Source organism: Quercus robur, chromosome 6 (assembly GCF_932294415.1).
Source record: "Quercus robur chromosome 6, dhQueRobu3.1, whole genome shotgun sequence".
Classification (NCBI taxonomy): Eukaryota; Viridiplantae; Streptophyta; class Magnoliopsida; order Fagales; family Fagaceae; genus Quercus; species Quercus robur.
In genome coordinates, this window is record NC_065539.1 from 20381709 (window position 1) to 20402360 (window position 20652).

Below are 20652 nucleotides of genomic sequence, written 5' to 3' on the forward strand. Positions count from 1 at the left end.
TGAGAGCATGATTCATAGGAACAAAAATGTTGTACATGATGAAAGAATTACAGACACCATTTTTTTTTCTTCCCCAATTTAAAGGCCAAAATAAAGTTACAGGGAGATTAAGATGACTGGGCAGGATTGGAGTTCCAACTTCTCAGGGTGATGTCAGAGTGTACTAGAGGAATCTATAATTGGATCAATAAAGAATATTGGACCCTTTAATGTGTTTTGAGAGGTCAATTCAACCCAAAAAAAAAAAACTTTCATCATAAACTTTTCAATCTACACCAATTGGTGCTATATCACATCCGTCAAAATTAAGACATGTAATCTCTAAAAAATTTAACAGGAGCTATTAGCCACAGGGCTCCTCTGTTTTAAAAAAGAAGGAACAGAAATAATCCTAAGAGAAGCATCCAAGCCCATTCCAATATTTCCTAAATGTTTCAATCAATCTATTATAAGTATATTTTGATCATTATCCAATTACAATTACACTAAGCATACGCTTATCAAACAATCTAGTATGGGAATCACCTAATGCTGAGCAAGACCTACTGCTTGAGGACTGGAGTATCATGCATCTCAATCAGCCAAACAAACCCCCATTTGGCTAATCAACCCTCACATTTTATATAGAAAACAAAGTCATAAGGAAATGTGCCAAAGATACTAATTAAGCACCACTAGAGTCATTATCCTATTTAGTTGCTTCCATACAACCCAAGACCTAAAAAATTCCATCAAGATTGAAGATAAGGTTGAAACCTAAATGATGAATAACAACAAAAAGTGATGCAATTGAAATCAAAAGTTATGGCCCATAAGGACTCATTCTAAAACCTGCCCAGATGTACCTGAAAGCATTTGTAGCTAGCCACATGATCATGTACTCTACAACTTGCCAACATACTGTGTGATTGTACGCTGCAAAGCAGTCATGCAGTCACTTATGCAAGCTACTACCAACTTAAGAACATATAGAAAGTATCAACTATAGTAATGCAGAATGATTGCCATATGACTGTTCCTCATTACATCATATGCAAGGAAAAATACCTTTAACTCTTCTTTAAGAGGAAAACTGTTCGCAGCAAGTCTGCAAGTACTTTAAACAACACTTAGCTCCTCAGTTTCCATTTGATATGCCCAATACGCATGAAACACCAATTACAATTTATAGACAATAAAAGCAACGCAGAACGATTGCCATGTGTAATGTTCCACATTACACATGTTTCATATTCAAGGAAAAAACCTGAACTCTTCTTCAAGAGAGAAAAATGTTTGCTGCAAGTACTTAAAGCAACAATCAGTTCCTTATTTTCCATTTAATATGCCCAAAAACAGGAAACACCAATTTTTATATTTATTTTATAAGTAGGAAACGCCAATTACAAACAATAAGATTCATCTACCATGAGAGGATAATCTGACCTATTCTAAATATAAATTAAAATATAAAGGAGAATAAATTTTTTTTTGATAAGTTAACTGTTTCAGAGTTTTGTTATCCTGTACTCTAACCAACTGAGCTAAGGTCGGCATAAATTACTAGAAATAATTTTTAAACTAAAAAATTCAGTGAACTTTTGCAATTCTTGAAGGGCGCTTCCATCACTATTCTCATTTAGATAGAAGACTTAAAATGGGATTAGCTAGAATCATTAAAGAACTTGTACCTCCTCAAATCACAAGCACAACATTTGGAAGGATGAGTGAGCTATAACTCACCTTCATAGGAGGCATAGCAAGGAGCTCTCCCGATTCCCAAAATAAAATAAAATAGATTAAAAAGAACTCCAACCTCCTAAATCGTTTCTATTTACTAGTTCCACATTAGAAAAAGGATCTTTATTTCTTCAATCTAAAATTGAAAGCATATCCTAAATGTCTTAGCTTCAGTTTCATAATAATACCAGCTCCCATGACATTAGAGATGAATATATCAAGTGGGAAATTATCTATCCTAACATACCAAGAAATTAAAAGCACATATATACACTACTCAGGTTCTGCGATGCTACATAACCATCCATATTTCAATATGCTAAACATCAGTCAACAATTGACGGTCCCTAGAACAGAACTACCAAGATGTGTACATTACATTATATGTATCATGTCTTCTACTATATACATGGGTGACCATGTGTACTACCCACCACACTCTGAACAGCCTATGATCATGTAAATTCATAACCAGTGGGTGGTTTCGACAGTTGAGGCAGCCCATCCATCATACTCAATTGTCTTCTCAGCTTAATAATATGCGCTTGTACCTATCACATTGCAAAAAATGTCAAAACAACATTCACTGAAGCATTTCAAAAGATTAAGACAGTTTACATATCAGACCATTGAATTGAGCATGCAAAGAGAACCCCCCCCCACCCCCCCCCCCCCCCCAGGAAAAAAAGTTATGAGCACCAATGTGGTACCAATGGTATATGGAATGATATGTAGCTCCCAAAGTGAAACCCAACAAGTATCCAAGATAGTAGGGGACATACAAGAGTTTCATCCAAATCATGCTTCAGCACCCATTTATAGTCGTGCACATAAAATGGCATGGCATTGAAACACTAATCATGAACAAGTGAACTACTCAATAAAAAAAAGGGTATTGATATCATGTAACCCTAGTATTCATAAATATAAATTTTTATTTATTGGTAAGTTACACATATTGAGGATCCATATAACTAATTTGTTGAGGATCCATAGCCAATCCCAAAATTTTGGGACAAAGGCTTTGTTTGTTGTTGTAAGCTACCCAAGAAGTCTTGAACCCGTGACCATCCCCCACCCATTCTTCTTGAACGAAGGAAGCACCATTTGAGTTAGAGCTTGGCACATAAATATAATCATGATCAGTGTGAGATCTTCCAATGCATGATCTTACTTGTGTAGAAATAAAGAGATTTTAACTAAAATCTTCTCACAAGATGCTTTTAGAAAAAAACATAAGAGCACACTAGTCACAATGATGTTAGTATAATACAGCAGAAAAGAGCAGAAAGAAACCAACTTATTCTAACCTGCTGACGAGCTGCTGCCAGTTTCAAAAGCTCGTCGGCCTCTGAGAAATTCATGAACCACTGACTATGGGGATGATCTTTGGTATCACCCTTTTCCTTTTCATGCAAGTTCTCAATTGGCACTGGTCCCGAAAAAAAAAAAAAAAAAAACAAAGAAGCGACAAAACTTGAACATTAAGTAGAAATCAAAGAGGCAAAAAAGTTTATGAAACAGAACAATAGGGAATTTTACCAGGATCAGGCAAGTTAAAACCAGCAGGCAGCCGAGGCACAATAACAGCTGGATGATTCTGCACACGAGCCAAAAAATTCTCTGATGGATCAGGGAATACAATTTCATTGTATGATTCCATTACAACAGGTTTCTTGGTTGACTGGGGGCCAGATTCATCTTCAGGATATAACTTCAAATGGTGATACCTGTGAATAATAAAGCACCAAAAGTTAGTAAACTACCTTCTAAAGTGAATCAATAAGAAACACATGAAGCAACTCACAAATCCACTTGTTTATCGCAGACGTCGCTATGGAAAAAAAGGCTGATGGCAATTTCAAATTCACCCCATCCGCATTCTGATAACTCAAATGGGGGCGATTCAACCACTCTTGTAGGGTTATTGAAACTAGGATGCAACTGAAATACCACCCGTTTTATCACCGCCCCAAGATCCTCATTTGTTGCCCCACGTACATACACAGTCCACTTGTGCGACTGAGACCTAAGAGATGGATAAACATTACAGATAAATTATTCAAATATGTTGAAGGCCTTAAAAGGGACTCCAATAAAAGAAAGCACTTACTCACTGGCCTTTCTACCGAGATAAAATGCAATTGTTCCATATACTATTGGAACACAAATTTCAACATCCTTAAGCCTCCTGTTTGCACCCTATAACAGCCCAGAAAAATCTAAATTAGTATAAGGGAAAAGTTAACGGACGCAATAAGGGCATTGGTTTAGGAAATATTTTTAGAAACTTTTTATGGGGAAAGAAAAAAGCAACTGGCTTTTTTTACACCTTTTTATATTTCCCATGAAAGTGATATTAAAACTTTCATAAAATGGTCCGTTAACAAATGTCCTAAGGGCACTATCGTTAACAAGACCCTTAGTATTATATTCAATTAGGAACACAAAATTCTTAGGCGTGAAATATTGGCGTTTTAATTTACGATATGAAGTGAACACACAAACATATCCAGTCTCTTCCCTTAATCCAACAGACTTTACAAATTACAGATATAATTAAAAATAAAAAATCTAAATTAGGATCATATCCACTTTGGAACACGAAATTCTTAAACATGAAATATTGGCATACTGATTACAAGATGAAGTGAACTTACAACTTTTCAACACAGCTTCTTCTCTTAGTTTTTTTTTTTAATAGGTAAGTTCAGTTTCTTCACTTAATCCAACATAAACTTTACAAATTACAGATATTTGTAGAAACTGTAGCTAGAACAACAACAAAAATAGGTTGTACCAGTGCACAAAGCTCCCAATTTTGCGGGGTCCAAGAGAGGTGATTGATAGCTAGACCAACAAAAGAATCTAAATATCCTATGCACAATATATTGCAAGGTTTAACATCTTCTAATTTGTTGTCTAATAGACAAACACAAAACAACTACTGGGAACACAAAATCATAGGACCAGTCAATTTACGTGTTTGGGACGCAAAGACCATTTTTTTTTTCTTTCAACGTACTAGTTTTCTTCTAAAACTAAAACCCCATTAAAAATATAAAGTAAAACAACGAAAAAATTAGGGGGAAAGCAAAAGAAAACTAGGGCTAAGCACAATGAGGAATTAAAGCTACAATGTGGTACCTTTTTGTCGGTATCTTCAGCGGACTTCCCAAATTTGAGACGAGGTTGCTTTGGGGCAGCAGAAGCACCATCATCGGACTGGTATTCGCCTTGTTTTCTTGCTGAAATTGTGAGGTGTGAGTGTGACATTTTTAGGAGTTCGATTTTCTTTGAAACACAAAAACGAAAAAGAGGTTTATTAATTTAGTATTAAGGGTCTTCGATTTGAATCGGTGAATTTTGTATGCATTGGGGCTTCGTGAATCATGCTTGAGAGTTGAAACAATGGGGTTAACGGGTTAGGTTAGGGTTTTAAACGGTTTAGTTTTCTACATTTCCTAGGAAGTTCAGAAACGAGCCGTTTATGAATAGAGCTTGTCAGCTGTAAAGTGTAAACCAAACGTCCAAATTCCAAATTTAAACGTTTAAGATTTTTTTTTTCGTTTAATTTTTTGGCAAAAATCAAAAACTAATCCTATAATTTTTAACTTTTATCATTTCAATTCCATAATTTTCAGTTTTGTCATTTCAGTATTCTAAATTTCAATTTTTATTAATGTAGTATTTTCTTAGGTCTCAAGAACTGCTGCCCGCCGTTAAGTTTGGCCATTTTTAAAATTTAAAAAAAAAAAAAAAATTTGTAGTTAAGAAAAAAAAAAAAACATGAAAGGTCCCCTTCAGTCTTCATCCCCCCTCTCTCTCTCTCTCTCTCTCTCTCTCTCTCTCTCTCTCTCTGTTCGTCTCTTGATCTCTCTCAATCATGGCAATGGTGGTCGATCAGTGAGTGTGACCCATGGCCGATGCTTACTGTTAATGGGTGGTCAATTGGCGAGGGTGTGTTGTTTGCTTGGGGTTTGTTTGTGCGTTATGCATTGGTTTGTTGAAATATTGAGGTTTGGTGGTTGTCTACTTTAAAGCATAATGCATATATGATGGTGGATTTGAGAGAGAGAGATTGATCTTGAGAGAGAGATTGAGATTGACTTTTTCCATTTTCCGATTTTGATTTTAGGAGAAGGGGAATGATGTTGTTCCCTTTACATTTTTTTTCATAGGTTTTTTTTTTTTTTTTTAAATTTTCTTTTAATTACGATTTTTTTTTTTTTTTTAAAAAGGCCAAACTTAATGGGAGGAGTAACTGATACCTAATAGAATACTAAATTAACAAAAATTAAAACTTAGAGGATTGAAATGACAAAAGCTAAAAGTTAGAGGGTCAGTTTTGGATTTTTGCCTTAATTTTATAACTAACGTTCTTCTCAAATTTTTTTTTACCAACTCTTTACTAAACTAAGGGTGTGTGTTTGGATACCGCTTATTTTGCTGAAACTGAAAAATTATTACTAAAAGTACTGTAAATAAATGTAAAAGTTAGTTGAAATACTACAGTAAAGCTCATGAATAGTGTCAAAAAGTGCAGGGGGGCCATTAATAGTAACAAAAATAAACTGAATAGTGAAATCATTTTAATTTTTAATCTCTACCCAAATGCACACTAAATTATATATTTATTTCTTAAAAAAAAAAAAAAACACCTTCCTAGGAACCCGTGTTGGTAAGTAAAGAGGTGAGGTCTGATCATAATCATCCGAGAAGGCTGTCCAAGGAGGAGTAATTCCTAGGCAGGGCAAAGCCGAGGTCAGAAGGTGTGGTTTGACACTAGGGGCAACGATCCGGACGACTCCACTAATGTGGATAAATATCCAAAAGGAACAGGACAGAGGGGGCCATGAAATATCTCAAGGGAAAGCTACTGTCACCGCATTAAATGCTTTGCAACTAACTTTTTAGCTGTATTAATGTGGAGAAGACCCCTAAACAGTACTGCATTGGCTGTCCTAACGCACAGAGGGCCTGAGAGGGTGTTCGATGGTACAAGCACTTAAGTAGTGGCTTGGAGGGCTAAGATCATCTAAAGAGAACTATATAATGGAAGAGACCCTTCATGGTTCAAGGAGAGAAATTGAGGGAAAAACACTATAGCAATCAAGAACCAAACTTGTAATCAAATTTGAGAATCAATATATAAGAACTGATATCCTCGGACTATGCTGAGGATGACTTTCTTTAGTTTAAACTTATCTATCTTCATTCTCTTGTCATTAAGACCTACTTTACTTGTTTTCTGGTTCACTAAAACCCAGTTTTCCAACTCTCTCTATAAATTCATTGTTTTTGGCTTTTTGGGCCTAAGTTCATCCACCTTTTGGGCTAGGGAGCCAAATTTGGTCCTTACACAACCCTACATTTTTTTTTCCTTAAAATTCTATCCTATTTGATTATATATTTTTTTGATAATATTTTAATAGACACAATAGTATTTTTGAACAAAAAAAAAAAAAAAAAAGACACAATAGTATTTAAATTTGGATTTTACTAACGTATGTTCTAAGGGCACACAATAGTAAATTATTTTAGGAAAATTTTTATGAAAAAAAAAAAGGAAAAAGTAATCAAATTTTTTGATAGCTTTTTCAATTTCCTATAAAATATTTCAAAATTGGATGATTAATATTAATCGGACCCTTTAAGTTTTTGGTTTTTCTTTTTTCTTTTTTCTTTTTGTAAATTTTATCCTATTTGATTTTAGGTTTTGTTGATATATTATTAACATAATATATATATATATGACTTTTTTGTTATTATCCAACCTATGTTCTAGGATTTGAAATGATTCAAATGAAAGAGCCATATTAGAGCATTCCCATCAAAGCTTCTAAAAAATTTAGCATTTACCATCTTAAAAACCAACTTTTTTTTTTGGTAAGAAGGAACTTTCATAAACAAATTAAAAGGCCTCTGCAGAAGAGGTTACATATCTGTCATAAAAAGTGCCAACGAAATCTAATCTAATAAGCAACTCCACCTCTGAAGGAGGGTGGATAAAAACCACAAAATCTTGATTCAACAGAGCACCTCGCCTAGCTAAGTTATCTGCACACTTATTGGCTTCTCTGAAGCAGTGAATAAGTCTTACATGAGGAATTAGCTTCAGACCCTCCTTGCAATCAGCCACTAGAGCATCTAAGCTGTTAAGATTGTTGGAATCTTTGTTCACTAAATCAATGACCACCTTGGCATCCAACTCTATTTCCACTGCTGGAAGCTTGAGCGCGATGCGAAGACGAATGCCATCTTGTAAAGCCCATAATTCCGCCACAACACTGGTCTTGATACCAATGGCTCGGGCAAAACCTTTCACCCACTCACCTTTTTCATTACGGATAAGCCCTCCACCACCAGCCAAACTCGGATTTCCCCTAGACGAACCATCCGAATTTAATTTGAACCAATTACATGGAGGATTCAGCCACCTCACCTAGACTTGGTTTCTAATTGTGCTTTGATTCCCATTACTCACCAAATAGGCTACCTTTGCTGCTCTAGCCAAAGTTTCATCTAAAAGGCTTCGATGTGGCCCTGCTTTACCAAACACAATGCTATTACGGTGAAGCCAAAGAATCCACACTACCACAGGAAAAATAGTGCCCCACTTCATCTCAGAAATAGCACTAATCCGTGTGCTTCTGCTATTGATTTTCAGCCAATCAACTAGAGGAACTCCATAAAAGATATTTGGCGGCATGGGAGGAAGCAAAGAGTTCCAAAAACATTTGGCTTTGGGGCAATCTCTTCAGGCATGAACAATGGTCCTTGGTTCGGAGTTACAAACAGGGCAGACTGGTGGGATTCCCAACCCCCTCTCATTAAGGATTGCTTTCACAGCAATGCTATAATGGCAGCAATGCCATAAAAAGTGCTGGATTTTTGGAAGGGATGAGATCTTCCACACCTAAGCACCTGGAAAAAAAAGTTCTACTCAAATTTTCATCCTTATTAACTACCAACTGGTAAGCTCCTTTCAGATCAAACTCACCATTTGAAAAAAAGTGCCATGTAAGTCTATCCACATCTTGGCAAGAGAATGAGAGGGGAGTTGCCTTTAACTCCAGAAGAATGGATTTCGGGAAAAAGAAGGATACGTTCTCCAGATTCCAACCAACATACCCAACCACATCCTTAAGTTTTAAATTCTCCTCATTCTTATTCAGTGGACCAGAGATAAGGCTTCGGAGAGTACCTTTGTCCATCCATTTGTCAAACCAAAGAGATAAGCTACTTTCCCTTCCAGGAATCCACTTAGTGCCCTTAATGAATATATTTTTCCCTTTTTTAAGAGCTGTCCAGGTTGGAGAACATGGGGAAGGCCTAGCTTGGGTTCTATAACATATAATACATCACTTTCCAATATCCCTTACATCAAAACTTATATTTTTTTTAACACTTCATTTAAATATTATTTCTTTATTATTTTTTATTCATTTTTTTTATTTCTCACTCTCCCTCTGTCTCTCTCTCCCACTGTCTCTCCATCTTTCTCAACCCGGTCTAGAAGCTTCTCCCTTTCTTTGATATTCTGCTCTCAAAACCTCCATGGCTTGAGCTTTTCAAGCTCATCACCTCTAATCACGGCCACAGCCACAGCCACAGCCGCCACCACCAACCACAACCTCAACCCCCAACCACCAAAAAAAAAAAAAAAAAACCCATGGCACAAACCGTAGCCAAAACCCACCACAAAACCGCCACAAAACCGTAGCCAAAAACCCACCACCCTAGTAACCCCGATCTGAACCCACCACAAAACCGCAACCAAAACCCACCCCAACCTCTCTAATGACCACCACCCCAGCAACCCAACCACCACAAATACACAACCAACGGCCTCAACCCACCAGCACAACCAACCTCAACCCACGGCACAAACCCACGGCCTCAACCAACTTCAACCCACGACACAAACCCATGGCCTCAACCAACCTCAACCCCCAATCTCAACCAACCCCAACCACCGTCGAACCCACCACCATTAGACCCTCCACCGTCGGACCCACGACCCACTTGTAGTCATCGAGACCCATCAGACTCACGAGAGGGAGAATCTGAGAAAGAGAGATGAGAGAGAACGAGAATGAGAGAGTGAGAGTGATAGTCTGAAGAGAGAGAAAAAATATTAAAAAAATGATAACACCTTACTATAGTGTGCTCTCAAAAATGAGAGTACACTGTAGCAAGATGAAATTTTTTTTAGGATATAGCATGTTTGATGGGGAAGCATTTTGTGGTTTCAGATACTAAAAATAGCATTTTAGCACTTATAGCATCTTTGATGAGCATCAAACTCAAAATCTATTTGCCTCTAAACGACAAAACGACAAAATCTATTTGATACACAGGCATTTTTCTTGTGATCCATTTTCACATGTTCCAAGAATCTGCTTTTGTAATTAAACGGGTAATTAAAGCATTATATTTATATCTCAACCTCACAGTATTTAATTGCGTTAAAGTTTACTTCTGTGCATTCAAGTTTTACTCAATTGTAGGCATGGTTACAAATTTACAATCTAATCATTTTTCTTATTATTTAATCCAAAATAGTATATACTCTACAGTATACTTGGGATCCTGCGCACACGGTTTAGAAGTTTTTATTTTTATTTTTATTTTTTTATATGTTAATCTTGATATGTGTGACATGAGTCACATTACTCTCATTATGACTTCCTCATATCTTTCTTTAAGCTGTTGTTGAAAGGAGGATAATGCATCTATTGATTCTATTCTCCTCTCAATTCATCATTTGTTGGGGGCTTTGGGGCTGATGGCTTTGACAGGGCATAGATGGACATTCTTCGCCATTGTAATTTGTAAAGGGTTTTAGTTTTTCTAACGAATGTTCTTACAACATGCGTTAATAAATCATTTTAAGAAATATTTTATAGGAAAATAAAAAAGCTATTAACTTTTTAGATAGTTTTTTCAATTTTTCATAAAAATTTTCTTAAAATGAATGATTAATGTATACTCCTAGGGTATATATTAACTGGATCTATTTGTAAATAAGAGCTCAAACAATATATAGTTTGTTAAGGAGAAAATTTCTCTTGAAAAAGATTTCATTATCAAGTATAAATATAAACTCTTTCTAAAAAAAAAGTATAAATATAAACTCTTTTTTGATGGAAAATTTTCTTATGGTATAATTATTTGCATTTTTCTTATCTACATTTTCTTCTTTTTTATTAAATTGTTTAAGAAAATATTTGACTTTGCATAACAATCAGACATTTAAACTGCATTATCCAATGTTGATGTTGAAAAGAGAGGAGAATTTGAGAAGAGTATCGAGAGCTGAGAAGTAATGTTTGATTGATGTATGCTAGATTGTTACTAATTCTATCTTTCCTTCTTTAATATGTAATTTACATGCATATTGATATGTCGTTGTTTGTTGTAGATAGGTATGTTGTCTTTGTTTTAATATCATCTTCATCTTTGTTATTATTCTAGAGATTTGTTATGCAAATTGAGGCCTACAAATGTTTAGAAGTATTGTTAGATTAAAAAAAATTATTGTGAAGAAGCAAGTACAACTTCAAAAATAAATTTACAATTTCTATCACTTCAAACTGTTTTTAATTTTCTCATTAAGAAAATAATTTTTATATGTTTTTTTGTAAGACGGAGAAATTAAGGAATACGAATTGAAAAGTTCAAAGCCTCAAATAGAGTTTGCTACGCAGGTTATATGTTTTTTTTTTTAAGAAGAAGGTTATATGTTGGTTTAGTTTATGTTGTATGTTAGATTTATAGTTACTTGACTTAGGGATGTCAATGGGGCGGGCGGGGCTGAAAGATGAGATATTTGCTCCCACCTCGCATGATTTTGTCTTACCCCATTCCCGTCTCGGGGAAAATTTTATTGCCCCATCCCTGCCCCTTAGGGTCCCACGAAGCCTGACCTTACCCCGTAAAATTCTACTTCTTATTAATTTGCCCATAACTATTACAATTTTTTTAAAATAAAACCTATTTCATTGATAAAAATATACTTGAAATTGCAAATAAATTTATCCCATCAAATCAAACAAATTTTTAGCAAAAATTGAATAATATTATCCAAGTTTTTAACAAGGCAATATCACAACAAAAACAAAAATCTCATAATACAAAATCAATGGTTCAATAGTATATAAATTTGTTTCTAATAAAGAAAAAAGAAAACGTTAAAATTGGTACCTTATTTCCAATCTTGCTAGAGAACAAAAAGAAGCAGAGAACCACATTGGGTAGAATAAAATAAGATGATGATATGTTTGTTTAAATAGTAGGGTTATAGGGTATGAGAAATTTATAATTTAGCCCTTTTATCAACGCAGGGCAGGGCAAGGATGGGGTGGGGCAGGGTGGAGTGGGTCTAAAAATTCTAAACTCATCCCCATCCTGCCTTGTGCTGAAGGGCTAAAATCTTGCTCCATCCCTATCCTACCATCTTCGCGGGGAAGGGATAACTAGTGCGGGGTGAAGCGGAGAGGGGTGGGTTAAGTAGAGCGTGGCAAAATTGACATCCTTAACTTAGTTGGGTGTGAGCATTAAATATTATTTTGAAAGACATGTTGTTACTCAAATTTTTCTATGCATACTTCTATTAATGGGTAGAGAAATGTTGAAAATGATTTACATCATATTAGGTTCTAAAATTATATATAAAAAATTATATTTATAAGTTTATAACCAAAATTGTGCAACGCACGAACTACCGTTATTAATATTTAAAAAGTTAAAGCGTAGCATTTTATGGTTGATATGCTCTTGTTAAGTCACATCTGCATAGTATTTCATTCCATTTAGTTCACTTTAGTATACTCAATGTTATTTGGTCCATTTTGGTCCACGTCAGTCCATTCTATCATAGTCAGTCTATTTTGGTCCACTTTTGTCTATTTGGTCCACTTAGATCCATTTCAGTCCAATTCTGTCCATTTTGGTCAATTCGATCCTATTAGGTTCACTTCGGTCCATTTGATCTAATTTGGTCCATTTTTGGTTAATTTCAGTCCATTTAGATCCCATTCTGTCTATTCAGGCCATTTCAGTCCACTTTGGTCCTATTTGGTCCATTTGATCCACTTCGTTCCATTTGGTCTACTCAATCCAATTTGGTCAATTTTGGTGCAAATGGAAAAAGATTGGCTTAAGTTGAGAGTACCTATTCTAAATCCTAATTTATTAAAAAATATAAATCTCAAACTCGTTTTTATAATAGTTGTGGTGTTAGTCTCTCATAGGTTAATATAAAATAATAAAATATTAGACCACCACAATTAAAAATAAAAGTATTATTAAAATGTTGTGACATGTTGTCATGCCTCTAGTTAGACTTTCTCATTTAATTTTGGTTTTTTTTTTTTTTTTTTTTTTTTTTTTTTTTTTTGTGTGTGTGTGTGCTCGCGCCAGACAAGCTTTATCTTGGTCACAAAATATTTGATTAATTTATTTCTTCCCTATATATAATACACTAGACTGAAATGAAAACACAGTTTAAATTTATTTGCTTTTATTTAAACTTTTAACGTTTACGCTAATTGCGCTTTCCCTTAATTATGGTGTTATTATAATATTTTATAAACTTTGAAATTGGGTAGTGTTCCCCTTAACTATTGGATATGACGGATTAAGATTATGTGCAATATTATTACGTGCAAATGGTGCAATTGTTCTCAATAACTGAGATTAAAAGTTTAAGAAGCAACTTTAAATCTTAATTATTTAATAAAATAAGTTTTAAAAGGTAAAACAGTGAAAAATTAAAAAGTAAAGAAGTTAATGCTTTTTTGTGTAAGAACGAGGGGTAATGGCACCCCAAGGAATAGGTATTGTACGGTATCTTGAATCGGATATGACTATTTTGCCTACTGTTGCAAGGGTTTCAGTTAAGTCTAACAGAAATGTCAATTTTTTTATTTTAAAAAATTTAATTCCCCGTTGATTTTAACAAAATTCCTAACATACAATGAGCAAAATGCTTATTATCAATAGTTTAGGGAAATACTACTCAGTTTATAGTCTAGGAACATAACTATACCATAGTTAAGGGATTTAACATAACCAAACTTTTTAACAGATAAATGGAGGTGATGATTAAACTCAAGAGTCGTTAACCAAACTTACTACCATATAAGCTGAGGTGATTATGAAACTAAAGAGTTCTCAACCAAACTTATTTCTATATAACTGGAGGTGGGTGAATCTGGTGATCAATCTCAAGAGTCATCCCTTTTACAATATCAATCACAGTTTCAAAATATGAGGCATTTTTAATTTTCCGCCAAAGAGCTATTCATTTGATTTCCTGAATTTTTGTACACAAAAATCACATTAGCAAGTTAATGGCATTAGTCCTCAATCCTTAGCAATAATGTGTCATAACCCAAAACCAAAAAGATTCTCCTTATATTTTAGCAGAAATACTAAATATTCCCTTTGAGATGCTAGGGTCAACGTGGACTTAACCTGGTCATTAATTTTTTATACTAATACTGGCCAAAATATCAAGATAAAACCCTGAAACTGTGTTTCTCAAAAAAAAAAAAAAAAACCCTGAAACTGTTATTTGGTCAACAGCTTTGAAGGTGGCAGCTTGATCAAGAGTATCATAAACTGAAACAAAGAACTGATGAAATCGCAATGCAAACATTGAAAGTACAAACTGCAATCACAACCATTTACATCATTAATTTTAGCACATCTTGGCTACTTGATGAACACAACACCAAGTTTTCTTTCCAATTAAAATTACTTTCTGGGTTCAATTTAACAGCAGTGTGCAGCACCAACTAATAAAAGAAAAGAGCACTGGATGCTAAGCTCACAGGGCTTTTCACAAAGTTACATATGGAAGAAAGGATCCCAGAAAGAGCTCTGATCCAGTGCTGCTGATTTTCAGACTCCATGGTAGGTCAGCAGGAGGGTAAGAATCAAACCACCTTGCACGGCAAGCCAACAGGCAGTCGAACAAGAGCAGCCTACCAAATTAGATATTCGAAGCACTCAAGGCCATTACCTTGCACTGTTCATTCATGGCCAAAAGCTGAGCCTCTTTCTTGTCAAGAAGAGCACTTAACCTCACATTCTCTTCCATAAGTTTCTGCACTTCAGTCTCTTTCTGCATCTTCTCACCCTCTAACTGTGTTGTCTTTGCAACTAGCCTGCTTCATGGCAACATCAGATAATAAAACCACCAAAAATTTAAAAATATAGCAACGGGAAAGAATAGAAAAATTGATTTAGCTACAAAGACAATGCAAATCACCGGCATTATCAAGGGAAGCAAATTTTCCATACCAGGAAAAGATATCAACAAGCTTGCTGAGCCTGAAGGTTGGGGATTTTAGATATGGTCCAACTGTATTGGGAAAGCAGACAAAAAGGAGAGGAAACCAATTTCTGCTTAACAAATAAACTTCATTTTTTCATATATTTTTACAATTTTATTTTCGTTACTCAAACTATTCTGGGTTGGCAACTCAAAATTTGAGACTGGCTTCCAGTCAACTTTCTTCATTAATCATTTTGTGTGATCTTTTTCCCTTTCTTTCAACTTTTCCAAGATCTAAACAGAGTCTAACAACCTTTATAAAAATTTTAATCTGATAGACAATTAAAAAAAGTCAATCAGAACATCTACCAACCTGTCTGCCTGACCCTATGTTTCGAAAGAGAGGAGAGACGAAGAAAAGAAGTGTATTAGTAAATAATTTATTCTAGCCATCTCTTCTCAAACACAAAGTGAACAGTGATATTGATTCAGTAATAATTTGCTACTTGCTAATAGAGAAAAACAACAGAAATAAGATACAGCATAAGGAATGGTTTCATGTTTGAGGGATGAAATTCTCCTTCAAATCAAAGAGTTATGATTAAGCACTGATTTTTCAATGCATTATTGTGCTAGTATGATGTCTACCCGGCTATCAAAATAAAGAAGCCAAAAAACCTATAAAGCGAGTTTCTAAATTGTCATCATAAAAAACTGATCATATTAACAGTAACCAATCCAACGCATTTTTTCATTTGATTACCTGCCAAATAGCTCCAGAAGTTCCAAAATCTGGATGCTAAAGTAAATATTTAAAACCAAAGAGATGCCTCTCCAACTAAGAAATAAGTTTAATTACCTTAACATTGTAGTGCACTAATATGAGACATATTACTTAAATGTACTAATCTCACAAATTATCTATTTGGCACTAATCATAAATCCTATGGTACCAATTTCACACATTTTTTCATTTGATTACCTACTAAATAGCTCCAGAAATTCCAAAATCTGGACGCTAATGTATATTTTTAAAACCAAAGAGATGCCTGTCCAACTAAGAAATAAGGTTAATAACCTTAACATTGTAGCGTGCTAATATGTGACAAATTGCACAAGACAGAAACACAGAAGATGCAAGCATCAACAAAACAGAAAGCTAATGAATTGCAGAAATGCATAAGAAAGTGTAATAAAACACTTTACACAGCCAACCAAATAATATCTAGTAAACTCTTGACAATCACGAAAAGGATGTGACCAAAGCATCTTATACATTGGAGATACCTAAAAGTAAAAACATGCCCTTTTTTTATGTTTTAAAAAGCATACTAACCGTTCAAACAGCTTCTCAATAGTTTGGAACTGCTTCTCTGATGAAAGAAGTGTTTCTCTCACAGTGATGAGACTGCTAACATATGATTTTAGAGACTCAAAGTCTCTTTTCACACGACAAAGCTCCTGTTCATTTTCTGCAGCTCGCTGCCTCTGTCTAGATGTTTCTTCAACCAAATCCTCAACTCTCTGCCGCATTTCATTCAGTATGCTATTTGTACCTAGAGCAAAACGTTCCATCTCCTCTAATTTCAAAGACATGTTCTCAATTTGGATTGACTTCCGTTTAATTTCTTCCTGGCCAAAAGTTACCTTCTCCTTCTCAATTACAGTTTCAGATTCTGCTAATATAACCCTTTTAACAAGAGCTTCCATTACATCTGTAACCATCTGCACAGACTTGAGTATTTCACCAGTGTACGTTGCATCTTGTTCATCCAGTGATGAAACATGTTTCCCACTAATTCCAATCAATGTATCTTCATCTGGACTGTCAAATGAAGAAAGATCAATATTCCTAGTCCAGCCAGACAATGGTGTACCATTTTTGTCAATAAACCCTACCCCTTCTAATTGTTTGATGCCACATGATGTATGGGCTAAATGGGGAACAGCCATGAGTCGTGCCTTTGATTTCAAGTAAGTTAAAAGTGTTGCAGTAGTTTTAACTCTCCGCCAAAGAACCTCTAACTCCTTTTTTGCATCTTCCTCAGACCCCTGTATAGATATTTTTACCTCCATAATTTTTGTTTGCAAGACATCCACTTGGGACTGGCTCCTTTCCATTTCGTGCTTCCACTCTTCATGTGTTTGGCTTAGCTGAGACTTCAAATTTGACAAGTCAATATTATTCTCTGCAGCCATCCCCTGTCAAAATTATGCAGAAATGAACATGAGAATTCCAATTGACTGACTACATGGAGATTCTTATAGGATCCTTGAAGATAAGAATAATAATGCATTACAAAGCTATGAAGCTCAGACACAGTAGTTAACAACACGCCAGCTAGCCCAACCAAGCAAGATGAAGCAGACAAAGGTCCTAATAGGTTGAACACCATACATCAAAGTTTCCATCTTGCAAAAGAAGGTCTATCTTTGTTTCTTCCTGCCTTTTTTTTTTGGATGAATAATGGAATGCATATCTTATCTGGTAAAAACAGTTGAATGTAACTGTACACTTATTCTGGAAAATCTATGCTTATCCACACTGAAAGCATTCAGCCTCTTCAACTAAACAAACATAATTCTTACAATGAGCCCTTACAAATGCATTATCTATACATATTTACAATGCTCACAAGCTTCACAAGGACTGCATTGTCCACCCATAAAACAAAAAAAATAAACCGAAAAAGTATTATAACCAATATATGATAACTGACTAAACATATTACATGCATAATAGATCAGAAGAAGTTTGTTCAATACTTTAAATGACACTTATTCTCTTCTTCTACTTCTTTTCATCCCAAATTGTTAATTACGCACGCACCCAATAAGTCCTGAACTCACAAACTCACCATCCACTTTGGTTCTACAAGGGGAGGAAGTGTGATCTAAGCTAGAGCTAATTGGCAAAAATGACACTTATTCATGCATCACAGATACACACAATACCTCAAAATGTAATATGGAGAGACAAGGAAAAAATCGTTGCAATCACAAACCTTCCCAGTTCTCACACATCTAAACTGCACCTCCTTGTATTACACAAACCAACTAAGATTTTTAGCCAAAATCAACTGCTTCTATTCTCAAAGTAACTGTTGTTGCTTTATTATGACTAATCAGCTCATAATCATCATTGACAAGCAGGTCATAGCCAAAATTAAATTAAATATAATGCAATTATGCAACATATAAATCGCAAATCTAAAGCCATTCCCACTTCAAAGTTCTTTTCTTTTAATTTTTTTTTTCTTTAAAAATAAAGGAGGAATAAAACCCAAATCAAAATGTGAATTTTCATTTTACCAAGTGAAGAAACAAACAAAATCCCAAACTCAAAGTGATCACATCGGCAAAAAAGAAGGACAACCATAAGCCCTAAAATTCAAATTAATCCATCAACAAACTTAATCTTCAAAAAAAAGAAGAAGCATAATTAGGATCTTAACCAAGACACTAACCTTAAAAGCAAACGGAGAAAACCCAAAACTGAAAAAACAAAAGGAAATAAAAAAAGAGGATAATAAAAGACAAACAGAACCTTGGGATGGATGACGATGACGATGACGATGAAGATGAAGATGAAGATGGAGATGACGATGAAATGTGGTGATGTTGGAGTTGGGTATTCTTGGTTGGTATAGTACGCGTCGATCTTATAAAAAGAACAAAAAGGAAAAATAAAAACAACAAAAGAATATTATGAGGAAGGTAGCGGGGGCAGGTGCCTCTTTCTTTTTCCTTTTTTTTTTTTTCTTTTTTTTGATGGGAAGGTGCTTCTTTCTTTGTCTATACTATTTCTCTTCTTTTTTCCTTTCCTTTTTCTTCTTCTTCCAACTTTTTTATTATAATTATTTTTCAATCTGTATGAAGCAGATTATTGAAAATTTAAACAGGGTAGATGACTTTTATGAGATCAATTTTTAAGTATTGAATTCTTCTTCTCATAATTAAAAAAAAAAAACGGTTAACCAGTAAACTATCCAAAAAAGACAAAAATTCTGTGGCTATTATGAATTATATTTTGAGTTATAATTAATTTAATTTAATATAGTTTATCACTATTTGTAACTCTAAAAAAAGGAAATTGACAGATTATTGTCGATGGGGAAAGATAAGGAAAAAAAATCAGGTAAGATATTAGGATGAGATGAAAATTGGTCCAAAGTGGAATCTAGTTGTGACAAAAATCTTGGAGCTTAATTAGTTGGCACATTGTAGTGTCTGCAAAGAAAATCATTCAAGATTCAAAGTCTCTCTTTCTAAAAAAAAAAAAAAAAAGATTCAAAGTCTCAATTTAAAGGGGTTGGCTTAGTGGTTTCTAAAGCTTTATGATATTTATAAGATCCTAAGTGTCTGTTTAGGAACAGTTTATTTAATTGAAATTGAAATTTTTTTGCTGAAAATACTGTAGATAAAACTAAAATGTAATTAAAATAGTACAATGAGACCTATGAATAGTACCAAAAAAGCAATAGGATTTATGAATAGTAGCAAAAATAAGCTGAATAATAAAAAAAACTGGCTTTTTAAGCTAAGTTCGAAAGCTTTTGCCCGCATTTTGGGGCCACTCCATTGGATTTCTCCCTGTAATAACTTGGTACGTGTGGGACAGGATGATTGCATACACCTAAGGGGATTAATCAGATACTCGAAGAGGTTTGGACACTCTCATTTTAAAAAAAAAAAAAAAAAAAAATCTAGTTGTTCCGAAAATTTGTTGCCATAAATATATATATATAAAATTCATTTTTCAATAACCAAATTTGATACAACATTTTCATAGCAAATCTTAAGTGGTGGGTTATTACTTAACAATTTATCGCTTAGAATTTATTGTAAATGTGATATTACAGTATTTGATAAGGAATATTAATTTGACTTAGGTGTGAGTACTTAGAATTATCTATTGTTTTCTCTTTTCCTTTGTTTTTCTGTTTGTCTCTCTTTCTCTGGTTGCTCCCAAAAAAAAAAAGAAAAAAAAGAAAAAAGAAAAAAGAAAAAAAAAGAGAGCAAAGAGTCTCATGCACACTGCGATAAGGCTAGATATTATTATTATAATTAAAAGAGAAATGATGTCTCAACTTTGTTAGACTAGTCCACTCCCTGCTTTTGAGATAGCTTAGAAACTCATTAGCCGGCAACACAATAGATAGAACCTAAATCCTCTTGAGATTAGGACTTGTCCCATAAGTTCATTTAATCTACCACCCAGGCTGTCCCCAAAGAGACAACAATGATTAATTTTGTTAGGTTTTAAATCTTTATGCTCAATCAAGAATCCAAATTTGATTATAATTAAACTCTTATTTTGTGTGAATTGTACTTTTCATTGTCCTATAATTTGATGCCTGAGTGTTTTTATATTTTAAATGCACTCTAATTTTTTCTCAAAAAAAAAAAAAAGGCACTCTAATTTCATTCCAATTATTATCTAATTTTACGTCAATTACATTACATACAAATTCATGCATCTAAATTTAAAAAATATAAAAAGATTCAATTTCAATTTATTAGGTTTCTACGCAATACTATAAATGTGCAATCATTATTCATTACTCGTAAAGTATAATTCTACTATTCCCAATTGTAGGCTTCTAATATCAAACCTTTTTTTCCAATCAAACTATATTCACATG

The 20652-nt window shown here is 34.2% G+C and overlaps 2 protein-coding genes across 3 annotated transcripts; both read right to left on the reverse strand.

Annotated features, from left to right (window-relative positions):
• Window positions 1-1827: 1827 nt before the first annotated feature.
• Window positions 1828-5240, reverse strand: LOC126733186 (transcription initiation factor TFIID subunit 14b). Of its 2 annotated transcripts, none has more exons than XM_050436395.1 (6): window positions 4867-5240; window positions 3833-3921; window positions 3527-3748; window positions 3262-3449; window positions 3020-3151; window positions 1828-2270 (listed from the first exon to the last, which is right to left on the reverse strand). In XM_050436395.1, exons 1-6 carry the CDS (start codon window positions 4993-4995, stop codon window positions 2251-2253), a joined length of 780 nt encoding a protein of 259 aa, XP_050292352.1. In that variant the 5' UTR covers window positions 4996-5240; the 3' UTR covers window positions 1828-2250. The 2 variants fall into 2 exon arrangements, with proteins under 2 accessions (XP_050292352.1, XP_050292351.1); XM_050436394.1 differs by having other exon boundaries at window positions 3030-3151; window positions 4867-5239.
• A 9123-nt stretch (window positions 5241-14363) lies between these two features.
• LOC126733187 (uncharacterized) lies at window positions 14364-18799 on the reverse strand. Its single transcript, XM_050436396.1, has 3 exons — window positions 18555-18799; window positions 16344-17209; window positions 14364-14897 (listed from the first exon to the last, which is right to left on the reverse strand). Exons 2-3 carry the CDS (start codon window positions 17204-17206, stop codon window positions 14723-14725), a joined length of 1038 nt encoding a protein of 345 aa, XP_050292353.1. The 5' UTR covers window positions 17207-17209; window positions 18555-18799; the 3' UTR covers window positions 14364-14722.
• Between the last annotated feature and the right edge of the window lie 1853 nt (window positions 18800-20652).